A 25,787-nucleotide genomic window follows, 5' to 3' on the forward strand; every position below is an offset into this window, starting at 1 on the left:
TGAAGCCCGTCAGTTAAACATATGGGACATCTGAGCTCCACCAGCTGTGGTACCTGTGGTTGGATGATACTGGCAGTGTTAAAAGGCTGTGCTCTTTTCCTCTGGACCTTTCTTCCCCTGTACTTTCCCCTTTTCCCTTGATGCCTCTTTACAGAGGGTTGAGTGTGTGGCTGGTTGGCTTGGGGCACTTCGTGGTGAGGGAAGGGGACAAAGCATCTATCATTCACACTGTATATTTCAGTGTGTGCTATCATTGAGGAAGTCAGAGTGCTATTTAAGGCCTAATGTTGTCATTGCCATCAGATGCTAAATATGAAGTAAGGCCCTAGTCAGGGATTTTTCTCTGGCCTCAGGAAGGACCGCTTTCCTCCAAACATTGCAAGGCGTGCCATATACTCTTAAAGAGATTGCGATAATGCAAAGAGCTATTTTCTTCCTCCAAATGACAGCAGAAACAATGCTGAGACCTTGATTCTTTGCTTTTTGGGGCCAGGAAGTTTGGCCAAAGGAAGAGAGGTTCCTTGCCTCTGCAGCCTCCTGCCTGCAGTGGTGCAGGCAAGACTCTAGCTCAGGGGAAGTGAGCTCTGCCCCTCATATGGCCTCCCAGAGCACCCTGAAGTATGGAATGATGGTCACATATGGCATTGCCTTCCTCCTACTGGGAACTGAGGCTGCATTTGGTGAGAAGATGATAAATCACTACTCAAATGGTTATCTTCAGATGAAGACAAGACCACACACCCCGTACTCAGCTATTTGCCTGTCTTTCCTATAGAAGTAGCTGTTGGGGTTTGATTATTTTGCTTTAGTATATAAATGAGTGGTATTTAAATAACAGCTTGGGCTAAAGCTATATGTTTCTATTTGTTTTGTGGACAAAGGGACTTCGTAGTTATTGAAGCAGACCTTAACCCCATTAACTAAACAAGGAAATGCTTCTTCTGGGCAGGGAAACTTCCTCTGTGGGTCTTGATGCCCACTTCAGTAGCCTGAGGTTTGATGCACACGTGGAGTTGCTGACAGGCTTTTCCTGAGGAAGGGGCAGCAAAAGGAGAGGCACTCCTGATAACTCCTGCTTCAGTAATGCCTTTAGCATTTGCTAGTGGCAAAAATGTTGGTAGGGAAAATTTTTTCAGGTTCTGCTGAAAGACCCTCACTGCCTAAAAAAAGTAAAGAATTAAAGAGATACGGAAATATTTCAGATACAGATAAGGGTATTTTTGACTTAAGATAAAACATTTAAACTTGAAATTTGAAACATTTAGATTTTAAAATCCATTGTGGGGATCCTCCCAAATGAAAAGTATTTTTACAGGCATTGACTGAAATGATTTGTTTTGAAAATCTCACAACCAAGAGGGTTCCCTAATATTTTTTTTTTAAATTTTTGGTGTATTTTTCTTTTTAAATGAAGTTTTGAATATGTGTTTTCCCCCAAATCCTCCAAGTTTTGTCTGAAAACTGCTGTTTACTTCTACTCCTATAATACGCTCTGAGGAGCAAACTTCTCATGGCAATAGTTGCTGAAAAGAAGAAAAATCACTGGTTTGCTTCTACTCAAATATTATAAGAAAATGCAAACCCAATACCCTAAATCACAAAAAGAGCTTACCCATGCAGTCTGGGCCCCAGCGTCCCTGGCAGCACTCAGGATGTTCAAATTCCTTCACACAGTGATGCCGGCATCCCGGAAAAGAAAGTGTGTGTGTTTTAATGTCTAAATAATACCTGAGGAAAAGAATTTGGAGTTGCTTTAAAGTACTTAAAAGCCTGCTGTGGGGAAAAGTGAAATTCTTAATCTCAGTGTCAGGCAGGATTGCTTTAAATGTAGTTATATTGGCCTGCCTTTTTTTTTCCTCATGAAAACATACATCACACATCAAGGTCTAAAAAGATCTTTGGAGCTGTTTCTTTTGCCATAGTATATTTATTTTTCATTTTATTTCTTTTTTATTTAAACCCCCCCCCCCCCCCCATTTTTGCAACCTAACTGCAGCAGTTTTCTCTAAATATTGATCTGAAAGAGTTTTTAAAAAACAATTAATATCAAGGTTCTTTAACTATTAAGTGAACTCAAAATAGTTACATTTCCCCTAAAATATTTTTTTTTAATTTTTTTTTTTAAATTTTCATTATGAAAGGCAAGATTTCAATTTTTTTGAGATATTCCTTCTTGCCCTTCACCCCCCACACCTCCCCAGTCTGGCAGTTTGAAAAATCTGTTATTTATATGATAATATATGATAATATGATATGAATTATATATCAGTATAATTTATATGATAATATGTATCTGTCATGATTTTGATATATAATTCATATCAAGTATGCAGAATAAATAAATAAATGATTTTATGATATCACTCAAAAGAATATCTGATAGGCCATTGATAGCAATGTTTATTTTCCTCTTATACCATTTACTGATTAATTTTAGGCTTGAATTAGTCTGAGTAAAGCTTTAGTTCTGGAGTTGGTGAGGCCAATGGTAAATGTTCATTAAGAAAATCACATAGAATAGAACATTTTTTATATGAATTAACATTTTTTAATTGATGGAGAACAATATTCTTGAAGCAAAACTCTGACAAAAGAGATACCTGCAGTCTGGTATTCCAGTTCCGTTGGTAATTTTGGTGTAACCAGCAGGGCACTGGGTTTTGAGGTTTAAAGAGCAAGGCACACATTCAGTTTTCATTCGCATGAGCAGCTTTTGATCACATCGCTTCTTCATCTGTAATAGGAAAAGATTAATTAAAAAGGAAGAAGTTCTCTTTGTTGGTTCAACTCTGTCCCCAGTGGCATTGCTGAAAAATGACAAATTTAATTCAGCTTTTTTCCCACTAAACCACATATCAGGGCTTTGCAGTCATTTTCTCTGCACAAAATATATCCAACCACTGAAGGATAAACACTTCTAAGTGTTGTATTTCTCTTGAGAATGCTTTGTCAGGAAATGCTAAGTTCAGCAGACTTAAAAGCCAGGTTACTGAGACAGCATCAGTCTGCAGAGTGTTAGCTCTGAAGCTCTTGCCCCTTGCTGTGGAGATTCTATTTTCACAAATGCAAACCTGAGAAATGGCTTGAGAAGGTCACAAAAAAGAGAAAAGGCTTAGGGTGTTGTCACAGCAATGGCATTTTATTTTGTGGTTGTACAAGTAATAGGTTTGAAAATGTCTATATACAAAAAATAGTGTTTCTTTCCTACTACTGAAACAGTTGACCTGTTTTAAATCACAGTCTTTGCTGAACTTCATCTAATGTTGGCTTCATCCTCTTTCATCCTGGCAAGTATTTGTGGAATTAAACTTATAATTCACAAGTGGTGAAAAATGATCTAATGCAAACTATGACCTTTAAAAACCAACAACAAGTAATAAATTAAATCATCATTCTTGGAGAGGAAGTAGTGTGGAGTGCTCCTTTTTCTATTCCAAGATGATAATTTGTCCAGTGTTCTCTAAGTATGGACCTGCTTAGCTAGTCTTAACTCACTCAAGCAATATTGACCATGAGAGACTTCCTATCTGACACAGTAAAATTAAAATTAACTTTTTGAATGGAATTTCAGTTAGGCAGTTGAGTAGTCAATTACGTCTGAATCATTACCAGGCCAATGTGAGGAAATGTTTAATGTTTATCTCTAAATACTCTACCTGCCCACTGTGTGTGTGCGCTCGTGTACGTGTGTATGTATGTAGGGCCAATTCTAGCAGCATCATCCATTTACAAATGTTCATATATGTTAAGCACAGAATCACAGAATCATTAGAATTGGAAGGGACCTCTGGAGATCATTTGGTCCAAGCCCCGCAATAATAGTTAATAGTTGTCTATGGATGTTCTAAGTATTTTTCCAGATTATAAAGCCAGAAGGACAATTATACTAGAGGAGCATAACTCAGGATAATGGAGCTTCTTGCACAAAATTTAGTTTGAGAGATAAGACTTTTTAGAAAAACTCCCATTTGATTTGGAAATGGTCAGTTGTGGAGAAACAAGCTGTGGTATGTTGCTTCGATTGTAATTTGTCTCTGATGGTTTTGCTTCAGTCTCCAGCCATTGCTCTTTGTAGATTCCATGATAGATAGGAATCTGTTCTGTTACAGAGTTTACTACTCCTTTCTTATGAATACTTATAGTCATCTCTCAGCTCCCCCTTGGAGCCAATAGCCCACATGGATGTGGAGTGTCAGACCCAACATTTCTGGGCCATTCCTGTTTGCAGGAATGGGCCCTGCACAGTCTCCCTTCAAGGTCTTCTCTGTCCCTTCCCTTGCCAAGTCGACCATTAACACTTTGTGCAGTAGCACCATGGTAGGATCTTCAGGTCTTTTGCTATGCAGGGTGTGTTCCAAGTCACCACTTTCAAGGATGGAGCAATTGCAGTGCTGTTATGTGTTGCTCAATGGATATTCCCAGTTTGGGAATCTGTCCAGGGATTCCCCAAAAACATGCACAATTGCAGCCCTGTGCTGTCCAGGCATTATTAGACCTTTTGGGCACATGTGGGGTGCTGCAGCCTCTTTGCAGAAACTAATGGTTAGCCTGGGTGGGTAGACTGGCACGTTGGGCAGGATTTGGGCAGCCTGGTAGTCCCAGATGAAGCCCTCACCCCAGCAGTTTCTCCTCTTGTTTGTTATGTTTCCTTCGGTGTTTGTTTGCCATAGCAGCACATTTCAGTAGTGAAGATTGTGAGGATGTATCACAGACACTGATAATGAGATCAAATTTCATGAGCTCTGAGCTCACCCAGCTATAAGTATATTTCAACATCAATTTAGTAGTCAAATTTTAGTCTTTAGAAATGTACTGTTGAAATCTGATTTGGGTAACATTCAAATAGTTGAGTAGTGAAACGTTTTTCTGTTGCATAGATGCATTTCACGTGTCTTTGAAATAAAAGTAAGGCCTCTTTCCAGATGTGAGGATAATGTGGATACAGCTTGAGCAGAATGTGGCAAAGCAGCAGCGAGCAGTTCCATGCTGGCAGGACTGAGCAGCCCCCCTGCACATTCAACAGAGCCCAGTGCTGGTGGGGCACTGGACTGACTTGGCTTTTTGGGCCTCAGGTCTATGGTAGCTCCCACAGACAAACCAGAGCATCCCTGCACCTTGCTTCCCATCCAAAACCACCTCACAAGGCACCAACATAAGGTGGCTTGAGCACTCCAAGCCTTTCAGAACACTGGTGCTCAACACTAGTGCAACCACCTTAACAGCCCATCGTTAGTAATAGCACCAGAGCAAGAACCAATACAGAATTAAATGTGAAGTCTAGGCATCTTAACTCACATGAGCATTTCCACTGAGTCATATTGGTACTGTTAATATTGAATAATCATAAACTCAACAGTGTCAGCTGATTTTTCTGAATCTTTAACCAAGTGTGATACTGAAGCCCTGCTCCTCGAAGGTGCTTGTAGAAGCTGTTATGAGTCTGAGGCTGGATAACTGGCTGAGCTTGTAGGATATTCAGATTCAGAAGTGAATAAACTGGCAGTAGGACGGCCTGAAATTATCTAATTGCAGAAGCTGTCACTGGAAAGGCACCCTACAAAACTTCATTTTGGAACAAGAAAATTTAAAGATATTTTTGAAAAGGTAAATTCCAAATAAAAATCAGTTATACCCTTTCCCTACCACTAGCTATAAAATGCTGTTTGTTTTGGAACGGTGGGATTATTTCCACTTTCTTTCATTTCCTCTTCCCTTTTTGCTTAGGGAAGCTGAAAAAAGGCAATTTGTTAGTGGCTCTGTTTTTAGAGACAGAAATAGGTTTAACACATATCCCAATACTTGTTTGTACTTTTCAAAGTATTTTTCCATTTAAAATACCCAATCAAACAAATGGCAGCAAAAAATTAATCTGAGTGGCTTCCTTTCCCCTCCTAATTTCTCCCTGTGCTTTTATTTCCTTTTCTGCAAGTGTTTTTTCTCTAGATCACAGTAATTTAAAGCCTCATGTTGTGAGACAGTTTAGATGAGTGAATGTCTCCTTATTGAACTCCTGGTTCAGATTTGTAAAGAAATACTTTCTGCCTCTGTGAAAGGATGGTGAAAACAGATTTTGTGAAATTCCACAGAGCCACAAGATTCGTACATGACAAATGTACCACTTCCTGAAAAGTTTACAAATCTTTTACTTAAATTCATAACTTTGTACAATTACTTCCAATAGCTCAATTCCCTAGATTTTTTCCCTACCTATCTGAAATAGTTCTTCCTCATGCTTAGTAGAGTTGATAATTTTCACTATGGAAAAAGTTCTTCTGATTTATCTGAAATTCTGATAGTTCTATTGCTTTTAATGAATGTATCAGCTACAGTCTTTTGCCACATTTGCCATTTTTTAGAGACCTTTTCAGCGTCCTCATGACATATCCTTTAAGCCAAATTCTCATGTGGAATGGAGATGCATTTCTGTTATGTCAGAGGACTGAGTTACAGAGGTCTTAGTTTATAATTCAGTGACATATGCATCAGTGACTGTTGAAGTGGGTTTTTCTTCTGTAAGGTACAGTATCTGATAACTGTTCTCTCTATAAAAGTGAAACAACCCCCACCTTCATACAGGCATATAGTAATACATTACTTAAATAAGAAGCTGCTTCTTACCTCATCTGGGACTTGTGATGTCAAACACAGTTTCACTGCAGCCAAAAGAGCCAAAAAGAATAAAATAACTGGATTTCTTTCCATTGCGAAGAATTGGATTTTTTCTTCAGAGCCTCCCAGACATGCACAGTAAAACTCTGATGTCAAGTGATTGTTTGTTAGAGGTGCTATTTCTTCTGCATTCTTAAGCAAATTATTTCAAGGGACTCTTGTCTTCCTGAAGGAAAAATGAGTGAAGGATACAGCATGCAGAGCTCGCCTGTAGGCAGGGAAAATTCCAAAACTCGGTATTTGCTGCAAGTTTTCACTGAAGAGCTGAATAAACCCTTCCTAATTGAATGACAGGATATCCTGACAGGACTCTGTTCCTTTATCCCTCTCTCTGAAGCTGTTGACAGTACAAAACTGAGGACACTGAACTGTTATGACAGAAGATGTTTTCTTCTTTTGGGTGGGCATGGATAGGGGACTGTTTGCTATCATTACAGTTGTTCAGCTAATCTAAGGCAGAGCAAAAGATCTCTGAATGTTGGCTTATCATCCCTAATAACATAGGGCTGATAACCCCTGAATGTGGTTCTGTGAGGAATAATGCCTACTTTATCTCAGGAGGGCAAAAGAACATCTCCCAGCTTTGGTTAGCTGGATAAAAAAAAAGGGGGATTTTTTTTTTTTTCCTTTTTGCTATTTTTCTTAAATCACTTTGACTGATTTCCTGGAGCCAAACAGAGGAAAATTAGCTCAGTTATGTTACTTGCATATGGCTGGGAGGAATGAGCAGACAGTCATTTTGATTTGCCCAAAGCAAGACGGTTTCTCTTAGAGCTCTTCAGCTCTTTCCTAGTGCTGCTATTTGCTTTTCTCATATCTCAAATACCTAATAATTTGGATGCCTTTGCTTTATGCCCCTGACATTATAACTTTTCAGTCATTTGAAGGCACTCCATAAGGATGCCTTAGTACAAAGTTGTGCTTTGAAACCAGGTTAAGATTTTGAAGAGCCCACAGTGGGTGTAAACATTGTGCTTTCTCCCAGATTCCTACTTGCGGTCATGGCTAGATGGTGCATTCACCACGCGTTAGGCTTGATGCAGTTGTACTCTATAATCTTGCACTCGGTATTGTTTTCTTAAAGAACTCAGTGGTGATAGATACATAATACGCAAATTCATCTAGTCTTATTATATGCTCTAAGTGAATACTGCCGATTTGCTGGTAGGAGATGGCAGGGCAAGATGTTTCCTGCACGCTCATTAGATCCTGTTCCTTTCTGCTATACAATAAGGAAAGTAAATCATTTCTTGTTTATGCAGACAAGATAGCAGCCAGAGGTTGAGATGTACATGCTGACGGTATGTATGGCCCTGAGAAGTGCTGTTTCTCTTTCCTGAGGTCGAGGCCTTTCACGTTACTTTGGGTTTGCATACAATGTACAGTCTGGTCTGGCGGAAGGAATGGCTCAGGTTTTTCTCCAAAAGAACAGAATCCTGGAGGATCTCTCCCATGTGGTGATAGCTCGTGACCACATCCTGTTCTCCTTGGGATGTCTGGGAGTAAAACTTACTCTCCCTCTTCTGCAGCTGTGCCTTGTTGGAACATGGGCAGGGTGGCTTTCTAGGCAAGGTCTGTGCTACCTGAGCTAAACATGGTTGCCTGGTCCCTGCACGTATGATGGCAGGAGCTGACAGCTTCTGCAGCAGCTTGAGGTCAGCTGGGTTTCTTGCCTGTTGCCACTTCAGACAGTGCAGTGATGAAAAGAGCTGTAAATCAAGCACGTCCCTTTCCTGTCCTGTAGATTGAGATAAAAAGCAACACACATCAGCTCTCTTGTTATCTGCTGTTACCTCCCGTATAGGCATTTGTGTGAAGTAAACCCTTTTTCCCTTTCCTTCCTCTCCCTTCATGTCAGAGTGCTGCCTCCCCGCTAACTGCCATGATGAACGCTTTCCCTGCTCTGAAGGGACGGGCCACCCTTTCCTTTTTTTGGTGAAGGGTTTTTAACTTGTTCATGTGGGTTAAAAAAGAATAGTAGAGAATTTACTAGGGAATAAAAATAAAGAATTGTAAAGATTAGACATTAGGAAGAAATTTTTCACACTGAGGGTGGTGAGGCACTGGCACAGCTTGCCCAGAGAAGCTGTGGCTGCCCCATCCCTGGCAGTGTTCAAGGCCAGGTTGGACGGGGCTTTGAGCAACCCTGATCTAGTGAAAGGTGTCCCTGCCCAAAGCGGGGGTTGGAACTGGATGGGTCCCTTCCAACCCAAACCAGTCTGTGATGCTTCGTTAAATAAAAACTGTGCCAGGCTCTAACTATAACTCTAACTGGCCAGCTTCGGCCCCACTTTGGGCAGAAATACAGGCTAATCTATCACTTGGCACACTTTGTTATCTTGCTGCATTTACAGCTCATTGGAGACCTTCATGCTCTTGCATTTCCTACTCTTTTCCTGGCAATAGCATGATATTTTATTCTACCTTTGTGTTGTGCCTCTTTCTGTGTCCAGGTGGAGTGGTGGAGAGGTCTTGAATCTCTGGTTGCTATAAGGTGGTGAAAATTTTGGGAGCCTTAGACAAAAATATTAAAACACAAATGTGTCTGTGGAGTTGGTCCCCTCTGTTTTTTTGTAAATAACGATTATACAGGTGATAGAAGTGAGAACCAGGAATGGGGGAGGACTGGGCATGGATACATGTAAAAGCTGGGATCTATTTGACATGGAGCTCAGGCAAGCCTCTCTGGGGGTATCCTGGCCACTTGGATGCTCCCTGTCTCAGCTGCTAGTTACCCTTGTACCTCTGAAAACAAGCAGGCTGATGAAAATGATTAGTAAGAGTCACTGTGTGTGCTGTAATGCTGCAAATACCGCATGTTTCGGCATACACTCGTGTGTCCTGGCCTTCCTCCATTCTGCTACTGCCTTGCTGGACTGGATGCTCCTACTTTAAGTAGATGTGAGCTGGTTGCCTTTTTACTTTCTTCATCCACTTAACTGCCTCTCTCTAAGTTGCTCCTTCTGTTTCTGTGCTGGAAATGTCAACCAACCAGAGAAAATATGGTTCATTTATGTAGGTGTTCTTGAAATCAATTTTTAGTGCTGCAACTTATTTCAGTGTTTTTGTTTTAGTTGGTTTTTCTTAGAGGCTAGCATCTGGCACAGGAGATCAGTTTGAAAGTAAACAAAAACCAATGGAGATGCAAACATGATGGCTGCTGCACTCACTTTCTTCTACATCATTCTGATGGCCACACAATTTTTTGCATTTTTTAAATTTTCAGTTGATTATTTACTATATGATTCATGCTGTACATTGTTCTCCTAAAATTTCTGAATGTGAAACTCTCAACCTGAGGTAGCTGAACAGCCTACAGTGGGCTGTCAGAGACTCATACAAAGCTGACCCATTTCACAATCATATGATAAAAGTACCATTTTAGAAGAAGAATAAAAAAAAAAAAATGATGGTTTTGAAGCACAGCACTCATTGCAGCCTGAACATTCATGAGCTCTGCATAATAAAAGTTGGATCTGCTTTTCCAGTATGTCCCAATCTGCTTGTTGCTCATCTCCTTTCTAAGGGCAGAAGCTTCACTAGTGAAGCGTTAGAGAGTGCCAGCTCTGAGGGGCTGTCTTGAGCTACATTCAATATTCTTAGTAATTTGAAGGTTAGCAGCAGAAAATGAATGAATTACTGTTTTTTTTTACTGTATGTAGCTTCTGTTTTAGAGCCAGCCACAGCAGGAAAACTGTCCTGGGGGTGTTTGGATACAGTTTGAGGCTCCACATGTCTGAGGAAAGTCACTTTGCTCTTTGTTTGGAAACTGGCTAAAGCACCTTGCATAGGGGTAGGAAAAGATAAAATGTGTTCAGAAGAAGAAAGCTTCCTAGGGGGAGGGAGGCTTTGGCTCTGCCAAGAGAAATGTCTGAATGCTAATTGTTGGTGGAAGGAGGGGGGGGCACAACCATCAAGTTGCCTAGGAGGAGGCTTGGGGTAGGGGGGGAATATTTGGGAAATACTGCCTTTGATTAACACAGTCTTAATTGGAACATAACAAAGAGATTATAAAAAAAAAAAGAAGTTTGGCAAGTTAAATCTTTCCAGTGCCATACATCTGAAGAAGCCAACGGTGGCCTATGGAGAGTCTGAATGGGCAATGTGGAACATTCTAGGGGTGTGTAATTTTATCTGCGGGGTTATGACAGCCATCATTTTGAAAGATGGTGACTATCAGAACTAATTAATTCTCCAAGCCCATAGGATGCATTAAGATAGAGCTGCAGCTGGTATGCTGAGGAATGCCGCGCACCCGGCAGAGGCCATCGCTTTTATCAATGTTAATGAGGGAGAAGGCACAGACAGCTGATCTAAACCCCAATGCGTTCATGATGCATACAGCTGATGGCAATGCAGACTGCCAGTCAAGGGGTGGTCTTAGCCATAGATTAGATCCTCATAGTGGCCTCTTCAGCTTTCTTTCTTTCTTCTCTTTCTTTTTTTTTCCTTTTTCTTTTTTGTTCTCAAAAGAGTCTTTCAGCTGGTGAAATTGTAAACAAAAGGCATTCTGGCTGAGGCTGTGTCAGAGAGGGCTTTGCTAGGCAGACGTGAGGAGAGTTAGCACGGCGCTTGCTTGGACAACGTTATTTACTACAACTTTTAAGGGGGTGCTAGGTGGGGGAGCTGTAATGCTGAGCTTATAATCAGCACTGTGCTCTAAAGGGATCAGCCACAGAGTGAGGGCCTGCTCACAGGTACATCTGCTACCTTTCATGCTACAACAACATGTTGCTTAAAAAATGAGAGTCATGCTCAAGCCATAGTAAGGCCCCATGCCCTGTAGTTCCAGCAGGGTACAGCACTTACAGTGAAGTCCTTGATTTGTGGGAAGCATTCCCCATTTTCATCTGGGAGACATTCAGGCCAAGACGTACAGGGGAGATGAAGCTACAGAGCTTCTGTATGGCAATGCCATGGGGATGAACGGAAGGACTTAGTCACCCAGATCTGGAAATGTGGGTGACATTAAAGCCATTTTTGCGTGTCTCTCTCTCTGCTCTGCATCTCCTGCATTTTAGTTCTTGATAGACCATGCATGGACTCTGATCCCATGTTGCTGCCAGCTAATGGGCATGATAAAGGCAGAAGCTTGACTTTTTTGAAGACTGTGGCTCTTCCTGGTGATATAATTATTCAGAATTATTAAATCTCATATTTAATGGAGTATAAATAGAACACATATTCCTTGGACAGATTTGGAATAAAATGAATCACAGTTATGAGCTGCTTGATAATTACACCAAAATAAACTTGTAGCTTGAATTAACATCCACCCGTTTGTGTCATGTCAGCATGGAAGAAGCTTCAGCTTTAAGATGCGATCAAAGAATATCGGAAACTAGGAACAAATAATGGGCTTAAACAAGATGAGAAAGCGTCTCAAATAGATGACAGTTCCCAAGCAAACCTATTTTGCAGTTCATAAACATCCAGACAGGAAGGAGACTGGGGTTGTTTGTATGTGTGTTTTGTACTTCAGCAGTTCTGTTAAGGTTGCAGTGTGCAAGACCAAAATACCAGGAAAACCCTGAGGCTCCCAGATTGAGGATAGACAGAGGGATGTAGAGCATGAATTTCTGGTGCTGTAAATGTTGCATTGATTTTTCCAGCCCCATGGAAGATAAGCAGGACAGAGCAGTACACACGTTTCACATCTTAGTGGTTGGCTGTAGTACAACTGGGGATGTTTGGAAACCCCAGGCACCATAAGGTAAGGGACTTGTGGAGCTGGGGAAGCAGCAGAGGCTGTGTTATTACTATGGTGTTATTACCTGCTGACTTCCTTCCGTGCGTTAGACAATGCAGAGAGTTTGCTGTAATTTTGGCCTACGCAGAACTTGTATGCTTTCATAGTAATGCTTTTGTTTTGACTAGTCAGACTTGAACAAAGTTAGCTTAATATAGTTAATAATTTACTGGTAATAGAACGGAATTGCTGATAATGATGTGGAGCAATCAACCTTTGCTCAGTTTTTTTTCCCCCCTTCCTTTTAAATGCAGCCTTTATAACATTATCCAAATGTGCATGTTTATGGCTATAGTGAATTTATTTCAGACAATTATCTTGTCTGAGAAAAGCCATCTCAAAATTTGTTTGAGAAAGAAAATCATTAAGAAGACAAGCTGGCATAATTTCCACAAATCAAATCACACAATATTATCTTGTCTTCCTCCTTAGGATATATAAACTTGCTGTGGTTTACATCAGGCTACAGCGATCTGTTACATGCTGTGCTAGGTGGGTAACGCAATGTGGGTATGCAGTGTGGTAATCCCTAAACCAATGACCTAAGGGCAACAGGTTGCCCACAGGGACATCTGATATTGCTGGGAAGAGGCAAGGGTGGAGATGCCTGGCATGTGGTGGCTGGCTGCAGGCCAGCGAAGGTTGCAAACCATTGCCCTAAGAAACAGAGCTGAACTTGGGATAAAGAAGCTCAGGCTGCATTTCTGGCTCTGTATCTTACAGATGTGAATGAGCCGCTCTTCCCTTCTGCCTTGGCTACATCTCTCCTTTCTCCCTTTTCTATAGCTTGTCTGTCTTTCATTATGGTTGTGTATCAGTGCCTCGAAAAGTGACACCTGGCAAGGAGATGTCTTCAGTGTAAGTCAATGTTGAAGAATAAAATGCACTTTCTATGCCAGCATCCTCCATCCCTCTTCAGTTCAGTGCCTTTTCTGCTGCAGCCTGCTGGGAAGGGGGGAGACACGTGTGGGCTTCCTACCTGTGGTCTCCAGGGTCAGGCTTGCCTTAGCCCGGGGATGTTTTGCAGGGGGCCTGGAACCGGGGGCAGCAGTCAAGGGTCCCGGCATGGAGCCTAGGACCCTCCCCACGGGACCACCGGAGGGCAGCAGAGCCCAAGCCACGGCTTCAACCCCCCCCCCCCCACTTGCAACCCTCAGGGAACACACTTGGAAGGGGCTCCTCTGTCCCCACGACTCCCTGCTAGAGCTGGGTCCTTGTGTGGGGACCCCCACTGCAACCCAGAGGGGACACGCCAGGGCGTGAAAGTGGTAACATGTTTACATGATTGAGGTGTACTGATTTTCTAAAAATAGTCGGACAGCATGTGGGTATGAATAGATATATTAAAACTAAATGGTTTAGAAATACACATAGATAGGAAACAAATGTATATGCATATAAAATAAACACATAAAAATTAATAAAATAGAATAAATAGCTTAAATATTTAAAATATAGAAAAATAAAAAAACAGAAAACAAATACATACTATAAATATAGAAACTATAAAAACAAATATATGGAAGCATATGAAATATATATATATGTTCAATTGTGGCAATATTAAAATGGTGCGTGGTTTTAATATGATGAAAAAGTTTGGAAGCATTCATCATGAGTCTTACTGTGTTCAGACAGTTGGGGGATACGTGTGCTTCATGGGAAGTTTTATTTTCTGCCTCCATCATCTACTTCTCAATTTTTTTTCTTTCTTTCTTGAGAAATCTGAACTCTGTGGAAGCAGGGAAAACAGGTACTAACCTATGAAGGAGACATAAGAACTCCACTGAATTTGAACTGATTACTTCAATACATATTTCTAATGTTGTTATAGAATGAGTATGGAAAACTGGAAGCGTGAAAATGGGGAAATGAAAGAACCAGGGGCTTTCTCTCTCTCCAAAGGAAACAGGGATTGGGGGAAGCTGAGCCTAAACTCTGAAAATTCCTTAGGCAGAGTTCTGGGCCCATAGTGCATTGCTAAATATTTCCCCCATAAGATGTCTGCAAATTGCATTAATGACCCTGAATTCCAAGATGCTTTTGTCTAGTAGAGTAATTTACGGAGAACACTGTATAGGCCTTCCTAAGTGTCTCTACAGAGTTCAAGGAGCATCAGGATGACACTGTTAGTCATATGATTAGTTTTAGGTAGTACTGTGAGGGGCTTTGGGAGTTGGACTCTATGATCCTTATGGGTCCCTTCCAACTTGAGATATTCTACACTTCTGTGATCTACTTGCAGAAAGTGCACAGGACATGAGGCAGAGGGGAGAGGATATATTCAGACACCTGCACAAACATATGTTGCATCTCAAAACCTGAGCACCTAGGGAACTATTCCCTTTCCCATGACTTCCACTGAGTTACATATCTTCTATGAATAAAAAATTTGAGTGATTTCAAATATGCAGGAACATCTACTGAAGTTCTGAAAGAATCCACTTTGTACCTTGTGTGCTGAAGACTATGTTAGAAAGTTTACTGTTGTCTTACTGTGATGAGGTAAACATACAAGGATTCTTTCGGATTGCACAAAAGGCATGGTAAGTAGACTATACTTTGTGTTAAACACACTGGAAAGTCTAAATAAGCATAAAAATGTCAAGTCAATGTTACTGGCAATGAGATTAGGCTGAGTAGACATATGCAGGAAAACCTCTTCAAAGGTTTGTATGTGTTACAAAGCTCTGTACAGAAAGCACTCACGAAGATCTCATCAAAATCCTAATCTACAAGCATAGATCAGTTTTGGTTATGTCTAATGTAAAAACTCCACAACCTACAGTTTTGAAAATGCTAATGGAGAACTCAAGTATTTAGAAGTATGAAGAGTCCAGAATTAAGTGCTTTCCCCAAGAGGATTATTCGGTTTAGCAATTAGAGACAGTAAGATGAAACACTAACATGAAGAAAGGAAAAACTGAGTTATGTAGGGGTCATAAATTTGTAATTTTCTAGCTGTTAAGGGCTTGATTTGTTTTCAAATTTTAAATAAATGGAAATATTGTGGGGCTTTTTAAAGCTTCTGATGATGTAATCAACTAATGTCTATTAAAAAAAAGGAAAAAAAAAAGAAAAAAGACCCTTAAATAGAGTTTTAATGTAGTTATTTCAAGTCCACTGAGGTTATAAGCAACCGAAACAAGGTCTGATGATGTGAAAGTCTAAGCAAGAACATTGTTAACACTTTGGCCCCTGTAACATCACTTGTCTTTGCAGACATATCTTTTTTTGTCTCTGCCAGATAGTGTTCCAAGACTCTTACCCAGCACTGTGTCTCTCTGTGATTGCAGAATGTATTTTAATATAGTTTAGCATGAGAAATGTTACAGCAGTGTAAAGACAGACTCTTCCACATTCACACCCTCTTTAGCATCCTCTTCTTGTGCATCATCAATGACATTAGTGCATCCAGAATCCGAAAGTCCCTGCAGACCCAATGAGTTGTACCATAAAAGTGTACATACATGACAAATGCTGACTGGCTGTGTGTAGTTATTTAGCAATAAGGAATAGCATTGTAAGACAATGCAATTCAAAGTGCAGCTTTTTGGGGTGTTTCCTTCTTTTTTGGTTTTCAATTTTGACCTGCAGATTTGAAACAACATCAAAACTTCAGGGATCGGTTAGGGAAATAACATGGCAGAAGAGCAGTGTGGCATAACCTCACAAACCTCACCTTTTCTAATACCATCAATACGCTAAGGTGAAATAAATGTTAGCTTCTGCTTTCATCTTCTGGGGGAAAGCACTTTTGCTTCTTAGAGGACCAAACAGATAATTGCAGATGTGGCCTGCATATTTTAATGACAGAAATTCATTCCTATTAGAAAAGTAGGAAGTGATATATGCTTGTGTGGAGTAGACAAAAGACTAAAAAGAGATAAAATGAATAGCGGTATTACAAAGTGTGTAGAGAGGGTAAATGGGAAATTCTTACATTTTCTTCTATGGTAATTCTAGAGTAAGGGAATGTTTGAAAGAATTACCTTTAAAAAATAACCAAAATGACAATATTTGTAAATAAAAGGAAAAACTTTCAGTCTTTTCTGCCAAGGAAACTTATTTTCTTAATCTCTAATAGTAGGCAGATAAGTCTTTGTATGTCCTAGAAGTTTGTGTTTGAGAAGAACAAAACAGAAAGCTGTTTCACTGACCTATGCGGCATTCAGCTGGAATCTGTAAGAAGCAAATTCTTCTTTCTTGTAGAAAATGCTCAATTGTTGAATAACCTTGCTTTGTTCCAAGTCAGAATGTAAATAAATAGTCACAGGTTGAGTTGAAGAAATTTTACTGCAGAAAAAAATGAAAATGTTCACCTTTTTCTAACTTATTTGCTGGGTAAAGCATCTGCCTGGTGTACTGGACTCCTCAATTGTGTAGTAGCTTGCCTCAAACAATGCTGAGAAGCAGAAAGGCTCAGAGCAGTTCAGGTGCCTAAACACCTAGCATCTAGTGCCTCTTTAGATGCCTTTAGACCTTCAGGACTAATGAGTGCTGTGGCCTTCTGGAGTAGCACCTGGCAGCCACATGAGATACCACAGATGTTTAAAACAGTCTTCGACAATTGAAACAGACCCAGTGGGAGTATGGTTCCAAGGAACTAGAAACCTGGAAGTATGAAGGACTGCAGAGTTTATACAGAGGCATGGGCCTAAGACAGCCACAGGTATTTCCTTCCCAAGTCCCTGTTAGGCAAAATTGCACAGAATCACATTTTTTAAGACTTAGATTTCCTTCTTCCTCACTTGTTTGGCTTCTATGGATCTACAAGTTGGGAGGCACAGGCTGCTTGGAAGTCCTGGATGCTGCAGAGCATAGAAGCTATGTTCTGAGGGAAAATCAAACTGATGCCTCGAAATCAGTATCTTCTTTCAGAAAAGGTTTTTTGGAAAGCAGGTTTCCTGTTGGGCAATCATTATAATGGAAAAATCACAACTGTTTGTTCATTTGATGCAGGCAGCAATCAGAGGGTAGAGTAGATACTCATCTGCTCCAATCAACCACCGCTGAGTATTTCCAGAGACATTATGATGCAAGTTTTCTGTCTGACATCGAGCTCTCACTGGCTTGGCACTCTCAGCTGTGACAAGTTTTTCAAAAGAGCTCAGTTCCCATTGCGACTATTATGACCAGGTTTTCAAAAGATTTCAGCACACTGAGTGCTGAGGTCCTTTGAAAACCTCCTAATAATTATTTAGGTGAGTAAATAGCATCTCAGTCTGGTTGTAAAAGCTGACTCTTTCTGGAAATTCTTGTCACAAAGGACTGTATATTATCAACCTTAAATTTTCATGTTCCCTGCATGTGATATGCCTTTGTATATTCTTGACATTTGAGCCGTTTTAAACACAATTTCCACTAAAACAGAATACTACAGCAACTATAGGTTGCAGTTGCTTGTACTATTATTAATTCAGAATCAATGCAATGCCTTTTTACATTGATGGATCTATCACATTAAAACTTGAATGCTATTATTGAGCAAAGTTACCAGATTTGCTGATACATAGCAAGAGAAGCTGTGGAAGAAGAGTAAGGGTGAATTCTTGTTAGTGTTATATCTCTAGACCAAAGACTAGGGGGAAAAGAGACTGTACTGCTGACAGTCTTGCACCCAAGGACAACAGCACTGAGGACAGCAGTGAATGTTTCAAGCACTGTGTCCATTACAAAGTTGGATTTAACTAAATCCTGTCACAGTGCTTAGGAGGCAAAATGCCCAAATTTGTATTCTTGGCAAAATTCCCGAGTGAAGACATTGTGAATTTAACCCTTAATGTATGTGAAAACACAAGAGCATAGCAACACCACCATGTAAAATCAAAACCCCATTTAGTCTTGTATCCTCTTCCTGAGAGTGCAAAGCACTGACTGTCTAGCAAAAGAGTATAAAACCCAAGCTGAATTTAGAATACTGTTTTTAAAGTACTTTTCCATCATTCCAACTGTAACCAGCTATTTTTACCTGGTTTATATTCTTCCTTTTGCCTCTATAGTATCTTGTGACGGTGACTTCACAATGTAGTTGCACACTGTGTGGAAAAGCCCATCTCTCTTATTTCAAACCTCCTGTCAGATTCTGTGGATAAGTGTCCCTACATGCTGGGGTGTGAGAAATAGCTAATACTCCCTTTGTAACTTTCTGAAATTCTATAATATCCTTTCCTTCCTTGCCCCCATTGTTTGTTTTCCAGGTACAAGGGTTATAGCTTATCCAGCTTTTTGTCATACAGGAGTCTTTCTAGACCTCTGACCTGAGTTTTGCCCTTCTCTGAGATGAAACCTTTCCTAGTTTACTTCTGTTGCTTTGGAAATGGCATGAGCCAAGCTGCCTACAGCATTCAAGATGTTTGTCCCTCATAGATTCACATTGCTATTCAACAGTATTTTTTTTTTTCTGTTTCATTCTCAGTTCTCCTTAAAATCCTTAGCACTCCATATGCTCTGCTGCCTACTCTTGAACATTTAGCTGATGTGTCAGAGAGAGAGCACCACAAGGCTCCCAGATGTTTTTGTGGAGTGCAGATACTGATTTAAAGACCATCCTTGGGTCGTGGTTATTTTTTCCATGTGTGAGTGGATTAATGCAGGATTTCATTTGCTGCTTGTCCTCTCTGATTTGCTGAAATCCTCTTGCAGCAGTTCACTCAACTGGCCTTACAATTGACCTCTCCAAATATTTTCACAGAATCACAGAATGGTTTGGGTTGGAAGGGACCTTAAAGATCATTCAGTTCCAATCCTCTGCCATGGGCAGGGACACCTCCTACTAGACCATTTTTTATAACATGGTATGCTTTGTTGCTTCATTATTAACTCCATTTTCACCTATGTTTTCAGCATAGTCATGTATCTCACTTTCTGGCCAATATTTTTCCTCTAAGTTGAAGAACTGTCAATCTGTTCCTTTCGTTTATTTCATACGTTTCAACCAGTTAATAATCCATTTGAGGAACTTTATTCAGTATCCACTTAGTTTCTTTCAGAGGCTTTTGTAAAGGGTGGTTACGCTCTGGAGCCTAAAAGACTGGGCTGTATAAATGGGTATAGTTCTAGTGGAGTTGGGAATCTACACTCCTTGGAAAAGCAGACTGTCTTAAAGAGTTCACAAATTTGTAATAATCTATTCCTATTGTTCCAAGTACTGCATAAGAAAATCTATTATCTCTGTTTCTTGGCCAAGGTGCCCAGATGTGTCATCATCTTGCCATAAAAACTTTATATTTCATTTATAATTTCTTTATCCAAAAGCAATTGGTGCAATATGTTCCCATTTGTTTTTACCCTTTGAGAAAGAGAAATTAAAAGTCTTTGGTCATCTGGGACTTATGAAGTTCTAAGAATAATATGGTAGCAATTTTGTAAAGTGATATATTTATTGTTTTTGCTTAAAGTTGAGTAAGAATAGACAAACTATATTATGTAGCTTTTTATGAAAAGTCTGTCCAGTAAGCAGCACATTGCTCTATCCTTTGAAAGCAAAGGTTGCACAATAGATGGAATTATAGTATTATTTTGAGCAGTCTTTGAATAATTTGTTTTTTGCATGCCTTGTTGCTATAACCTCATGCTGCCCCTGGTGTAATGTCTCTGGCTGGAAATTAGATACCTGCAAAGAGCTGCAAACATCATCTGCAGGACATGAAATAGAAAATCACAAATGTATTTGCAGTGAGGCTGCTCTATATATTACATACAAGGAAGTGTGCTTTGAGACGTAATGTTGTGGAAGATTTTCTTCTATTATTTAAACCACTTGAGCTTGTCTCTCAAACTTAATAACACCATGGAAATCCCTTGGTGAAACTACAATTTATGACACCAGATAGGGTGTATTTTATTCTCTATTTCTGAAATTATTGTTTGTCAGCAAGGGCTACAGATTGCTTTCCTGTAACTGCCTTCCATGTGATAGATGCACCAAGATGTCTTGTTGCTTAGACTCTTGGTCATACAGAGTACTGCACAGAAGTATTCAGAAATATTGCTCATTCTGATTATTATTGACTTCAGAAGGGGTTTGGGGTTTGTTCTCTTTGCTGAGTTAATTCTTAGGAATTTCTTGGATGCATGGCCATACCAATTAAAATCTCATCTGAGTGCACCTTAAGACATGGATGCCCAGGATCACAAAGCATTTGAGTGCCTGTGCCCTGATCTCTCTGTGGGGTTGAAATGGTGAAAGCTTAAGAAGCACCACACACAGTTAGTTGTAAGAAAAAGAGAGATTTATGTAAAGTTGGTTAAAAAGGGAGAATAGGTTGTTGGCTTTGTGTCCAGTTGGCCTAAAGATATCTTAGATGGGACCACATAAATAATTACTGTTGGATCCATTCCCCTTGAAATTAATGGTAAAATCAGAAGGCTGCACAGTGCTGTGATGCAGCATGGGATGGATCTGGAAAGAAATCCTATTGCAAACTTATATGCTTTTATCCCTGTGTGGCATCTCCTGCAGAAAGACTTGTGAAACCTGGAAATCCCTCAGTCAGACCAAAGCTACAGGAAAACTGGGACCTGTTACTGTCTAATTTCAGCCTTGGCTAAATCTTTATTAAAATCCCATTTTTCCTGTGTGGAGATATTAAAATACATCAGTAATGTAATACATGAGAATGTGAAAATTCTCAGTTGTAGATTTGGAAGCAGGACTAGGCAGGATGAATCCATAAATCATGATTTACACCTCACTGAATGAGAGGTCCAGCAGTGCTGTTGCTTTGTCTCAAATGACAGGGATACGTGTTTTTTTCATTAAGGATGTCAAATTCATATTCTGGCAACCTGTGTGGTACCTACTACTGTAAATCCCTCTCTAAACTTTCATTTAAAAAGAGGTACTGGAGTCTGTCCATAAAAGCTAACATTCTGGTTTCCCCAGTGACAAATTACATAACATTTGATAAACACAGTATGCCATAAGAGGGTATATCAGCCACTTGTTATCAAAAGTTAATTTTCTAGACTAAATATTCATTTGGATCATTAGAGCTATTAAATACTGTGTCAGCATTTAAGGAGCTGGCTGTGCCTGAGTGCTAGAAGGAGCCCAAAAAGAATCATATCCTGTCAAGATAAATGATTGAACTGTTCAATGAACTCTTTGACTGGCATTGGTTCCAGTCATGCCAGCTGAAGCTCAATTCCTCTTTGTCTGTGTGGTCTTGTTTTCACCTTGCTTGTGGGGTGAAAGCGGTTTGATGTGACCTCCTCACAGACAGAGGCATGAGCCTAACCTCTATTTACACCCTGTCATAATAGGGAGCTGGCAAACACCGCTGCTTGCTGCTGCTTTCCTCATTTTGCCTGCTTTTTTGTCAAATAGTTAGAAGTTGTGCATTCTAATAATAATCTAATTAGCATAGTAGGCTTATAACATCTTGTTTATGTTGTCTATTTTGAACAAAAAGAAGAAAAGAAAATATGCTTCATTGCATAGCTTTAGTACTGCCTTAGGGACCATGCATGAAACACAGCAATATGGTAACTGGATAAGGTATATATAGTTTTGATATTTTTAAACTAATTCCATAGCATACAAAGTCTGAGGCTTGGACTTTAATTCAGTAGTTCATGTACAACACTTGATACCTGGCTTACTTTTTGGCATTCAGCAAACCTTCTCCTAACAAACTCAGTTTTTTGATAGTGCTTTATGTTTGCACAGACTCCAAACTCATTTATTTTCTCTAACAGTGAAACTATTGTTCAGTACTTTTTCTTTAGGGCCAGATTTTCTGTCACACAGTGTCTCCAGTTTCCTCCCTCCCTTTCCCTCTAGCTTGGTGATTGTTTCTTGGGCCAGAGCAGCAAAGTCCTCCAAGACCTCACAACTGAATGTTCTTACGGTGATTGCCCTGGGGCACTTGGGCTCCTACAGAGCTCAGTGGAAACATGCATCTCCCTTGGAAAATGGGAAGGTGTCCTGGGTTACCGGCTGGGCTTAAACCATGGCAGAAGGAAAAAAAAATCTTGCTGAGAACTCTTCTGAAAATAACTGTATGGTTGAGAATTTCAGGTGAAGCCTTATTTATAGCTACAAAGGAAAGAGGTGATTTTAAAATGAGAGAAAGGAAAAAGACCCCGATAAATCTCCTTTGTGTTTTGAGGGATCATTTCTATTTATGCAAGGAGATAAGTTATAAATAAAACCACAGTATGTGTACCATTCTTTTACTGCTGTATTAAAAGGAAGCAAGATACAAATGGGATGGTACAATGCAGGGAGACAGCTAGAAACCTGTTTCATAATACCTGCCAATCTAGGAAATACAGCAAATTTTAGGAAAGAAAGAGTTCCTTTGTAAATAATAATAAAAAAATTATTAGAAATATTTTTTTCATCTATCCAGACTGTAATTCAGATTGCTAAATTACTTAAAACGTAAATCCTTATATGAACAAAGGCAACAGGGATTAGCTCAGTGCATTGGATGCCCTCTTGAGCAATTATACATGTGTCTGTACCAGATGGGAGATCTAGTGACAATTTTGTTGAAGCGTTGCTGTAACTGTGCAGTAGGTAAAAAAAAGACCCTAAACTTGGGGCTGGGGACAAGATGCTAAATCAGGTTGCTTCAAAGGGGGAAATTCATTGCCCTCTCGGGGTGCTCCTGGAAATGGAGTTGATGGGAGGGCGAAATCTTTGGTAGTGCTCAGAGGGAGCCTTGGCAACTCCTTCCCTGGCATGCCTGATCTCTGCCCTCTAGGCCCAGGACATGGTGAGTGATTTAGATGGTCACGCGCCGGATCACTGACATTAGCAGAAAGGTTCTCTCCCTGTCATCTCTTTCTACATCGTAATGCCTCAGAAGGGAAAACTTCCATTTCTCTCCCTTATTTTCCTTTGTCCTGCTTATATTAATCCTGGAAGGCAAAAATATCCAAATCAGTATATGAATTTTAATCCTATTTCAGACCTGCTGCCATGTAGGCTAGTAAGGAGTTGCATGCTTTGTAATACTTCACTTTTTTTTCTCAATTATTGCTTCTGCTACCATGGGTCATTAGTAGCGTGAGGTGTGGGAAGCAGTCACTTCTGCTGTGCAAATGTTGTACTGTACTGCTCTTTCTGTATGACCCTTGAGTACTATGGGGGACATCTGAAGTCAGTGTACTTATAATAGAGCTAGTTAGGTATCTCCAAAAATGTTTCTTCTTTCCTGTGAGACAGTATTTATTTACAACAAAGCCTGATTTTAGTAAAGGACAAATTCTTGAAATTGCCTATTTCAACATTTTCTAGGTGAAAAATGTTATTTTTCTGGTTTGGAGCACTTGAGATTATTGAAAGAAAACATTGCAGCTGACCTTCCCCTTTCTTCTCTCTCTTGGGCTATTGATTTGCAAACCTTTTCAGGATTTTGGCTTTTTATTGTATTGGGAAGGGGAAGAGTTTGGATGTGCAGAGAAGACGAAAGCTGCTAAGGCCAGTTCTCACACCCAGTGGCATGGTAGCAAGCGTTCATGCTCATAATCCATGAGAAGCCTTGCATTACATTGCTCCAGCTGCCTTCTGGTCCCTGAGCAGGGCTCTGGATGTGGCAGCCACCACAGCAACTTATGGCAGAGAAGTCACTTGCTAAAGCCCCTTCATAGAGTAGCTTTTTATGCACAAGCAAAGCCTTTTCACTTGCGTTTTCCTCGGTGGCTCAAGTTTGTCCCTACATTGCAATGAGCTTTATGCTTCCAGGAGCTGCCTGGTTTCAGCGTAAGCCGTGAACTTAGAGCACCGATTGCATTAATTGTTTTCACGCCAGCATATTTCCATTGTGGCTGCCATAATAGTTGTGTAATGTTTCTTCTCTCTCTTCTTTCAGGGCTTTCTTTGCCTTGACAGGCTCAGTCAGATTTCCTCATTCACATTTGCTAATGTGAGGGCTGAATAGAATAAATCTATGCAATGATGGCTTCAGAAATGAGGGGAGGAGGATGGGGGGAGAGGGAGCTGTCTCAAAAAATAATTTCTACTTAATAGGTGGGTTTTCAATAGAAAATTTCAGTCAGTTTGTCCCGAGCAAGATGCTTATGTTATGAATGGTAACACAAACCCAAATCCAAAAGTCTTATCCCCCCGCTCCTTTTATTCCCATCTTAAAAGTCACCCAAGCGAAGGAATAGACAATGCACAGATTACTTTATTTGGCTTCATCAGGTTTGCCAGGAGAGGAGAGTGCTGCCAAGCTGCTCAAGACAAGCTATGCTGGGTGCTTGCCCCTGTGCCAGTGTGAGGACAAAAAAAAATCAGGAGCCTTGAAAAGAAGCTGGTGCAGCACATGGCTCTTTCCCACTCCTCACAAATGATGGCTGTTGTGCTCGTTAACCTCTTCTGGGGCTCAGTCAGTTCATGCTGTGCAGCAGCGGAGAGCTGAATGAAATAAAAGGCTTGCAGGACCCATAGAAACGCCATAACTCCTTCATTCCCAACGCGCACGGAAAGGCCGCCTTCCTCGCAGAATACCAAGTGCCTCTCGTCAAACTCTTAATAAGTCAATCCCGGCTCCATGTGGCAGTGACAGCTCAGATTCCAGCACAGGCCAAGCACAGCTCCACATTTACCCCACTAGCTTTGGCAAGCCACCTTGGGCTCGTGCTTGGCTTTGCTCTGACGACATGCTTTAATGAGTCTGGGTCTTCTGCAGTTCAGTTAGGCCAGCCCAGACTCTGTGCATAGCCTAGTCCTGCTCAGATCATTAGCAGCAGTTTAACAGGAGACACGTAATGAGCCTTTAGTTTGTAAGATCATTAAATAACTGTAACTGCAGAATATCAGTTATGAAAAAATGTATTTTTTTTTATCTGAGTGGCTATGGTTCTGATAAATGAAAGAGAACCTCCTCTTTGTGGTTATAAATGAACAAAGAGGACTGTATAGGCTGATCCGAGGCCTGCAGAAATGAAAGGAAACCCAAAAACTTCAAGGCACTTCAAATGTAGGCTCTTCTAACTAGTAGCCTTTGATTTTAAGGATTTTTATCTCCAGCTGAAGAGGACAAAGATACTGTTTAAAATGAACTACGAGCAGTTGAAGGGCATGATAAACTCCCGCCTGAGGCTGCAGAAGGAATTTGTGTGCTATACACACTGTAAGATATGAGTTCCAATATTTAAAACAAAAGAGAAGAAAATTTTTAACAAAGCATAAAGCTAATTAGAGAAAAAAAATCAGAAAAGGTAACAAGGAAAATATCTGAATAAAGTTCTCCATGACAGTTTGACTGAAACAGGGAAATACATTGCACCACAACTGAACGTTTTCCATTAGCATTTTTCACCTGAATTTAGACATCAAAGGGTAAAGTATATAGAATAAAAGAGAAGAAAATGCCACTGCAGCAAAATATATGTTAAAACACATGAAATG

General features: G+C 40.3%; 1 protein-coding gene across 2 annotated transcripts in view; it reads right to left on the reverse strand.

Annotated features, from left to right (window-relative positions):
- The window catches only part of STAB2 (stabilin 2), an 82,326-nt gene extending 75,430 nt beyond the window's left edge, over positions 1-6,896 (reverse strand). For both annotated transcript variants that reach the window (XM_057420490.1, XM_057420489.1), the window contains exons 1-3: positions 6,619-6,896; positions 2,601-2,734; positions 1,613-1,728 (exon numbers count right to left, since the gene is read on the reverse strand). In XM_057420490.1, the coding sequence (XP_057276473.1) occupies positions 1,613-1,728; positions 2,601-2,734; positions 6,619-6,702 (334 nt within the window). In that variant the 5' untranslated portion in view covers positions 6,703-6,896. The remainder of the gene's footprint in view (positions 1-1,612; positions 1,729-2,600; positions 2,735-6,618) is intronic.
- Between the last annotated feature and the right edge of the window lie 18,891 nt (positions 6,897-25,787).

The sequence above is a fragment of the Pezoporus wallicus genome, unplaced genomic scaffold (genome assembly GCF_028554395.1).
Source record: "Pezoporus wallicus isolate ANWC-B61680 ecotype Strahan unplaced genomic scaffold, APGP_CSIRO_Pwel_v1 contig_2871, whole genome shotgun sequence".
Lineage (NCBI taxonomy): Eukaryota > Metazoa > Chordata > Aves > Psittaciformes > Psittacidae > Pezoporus > Pezoporus wallicus.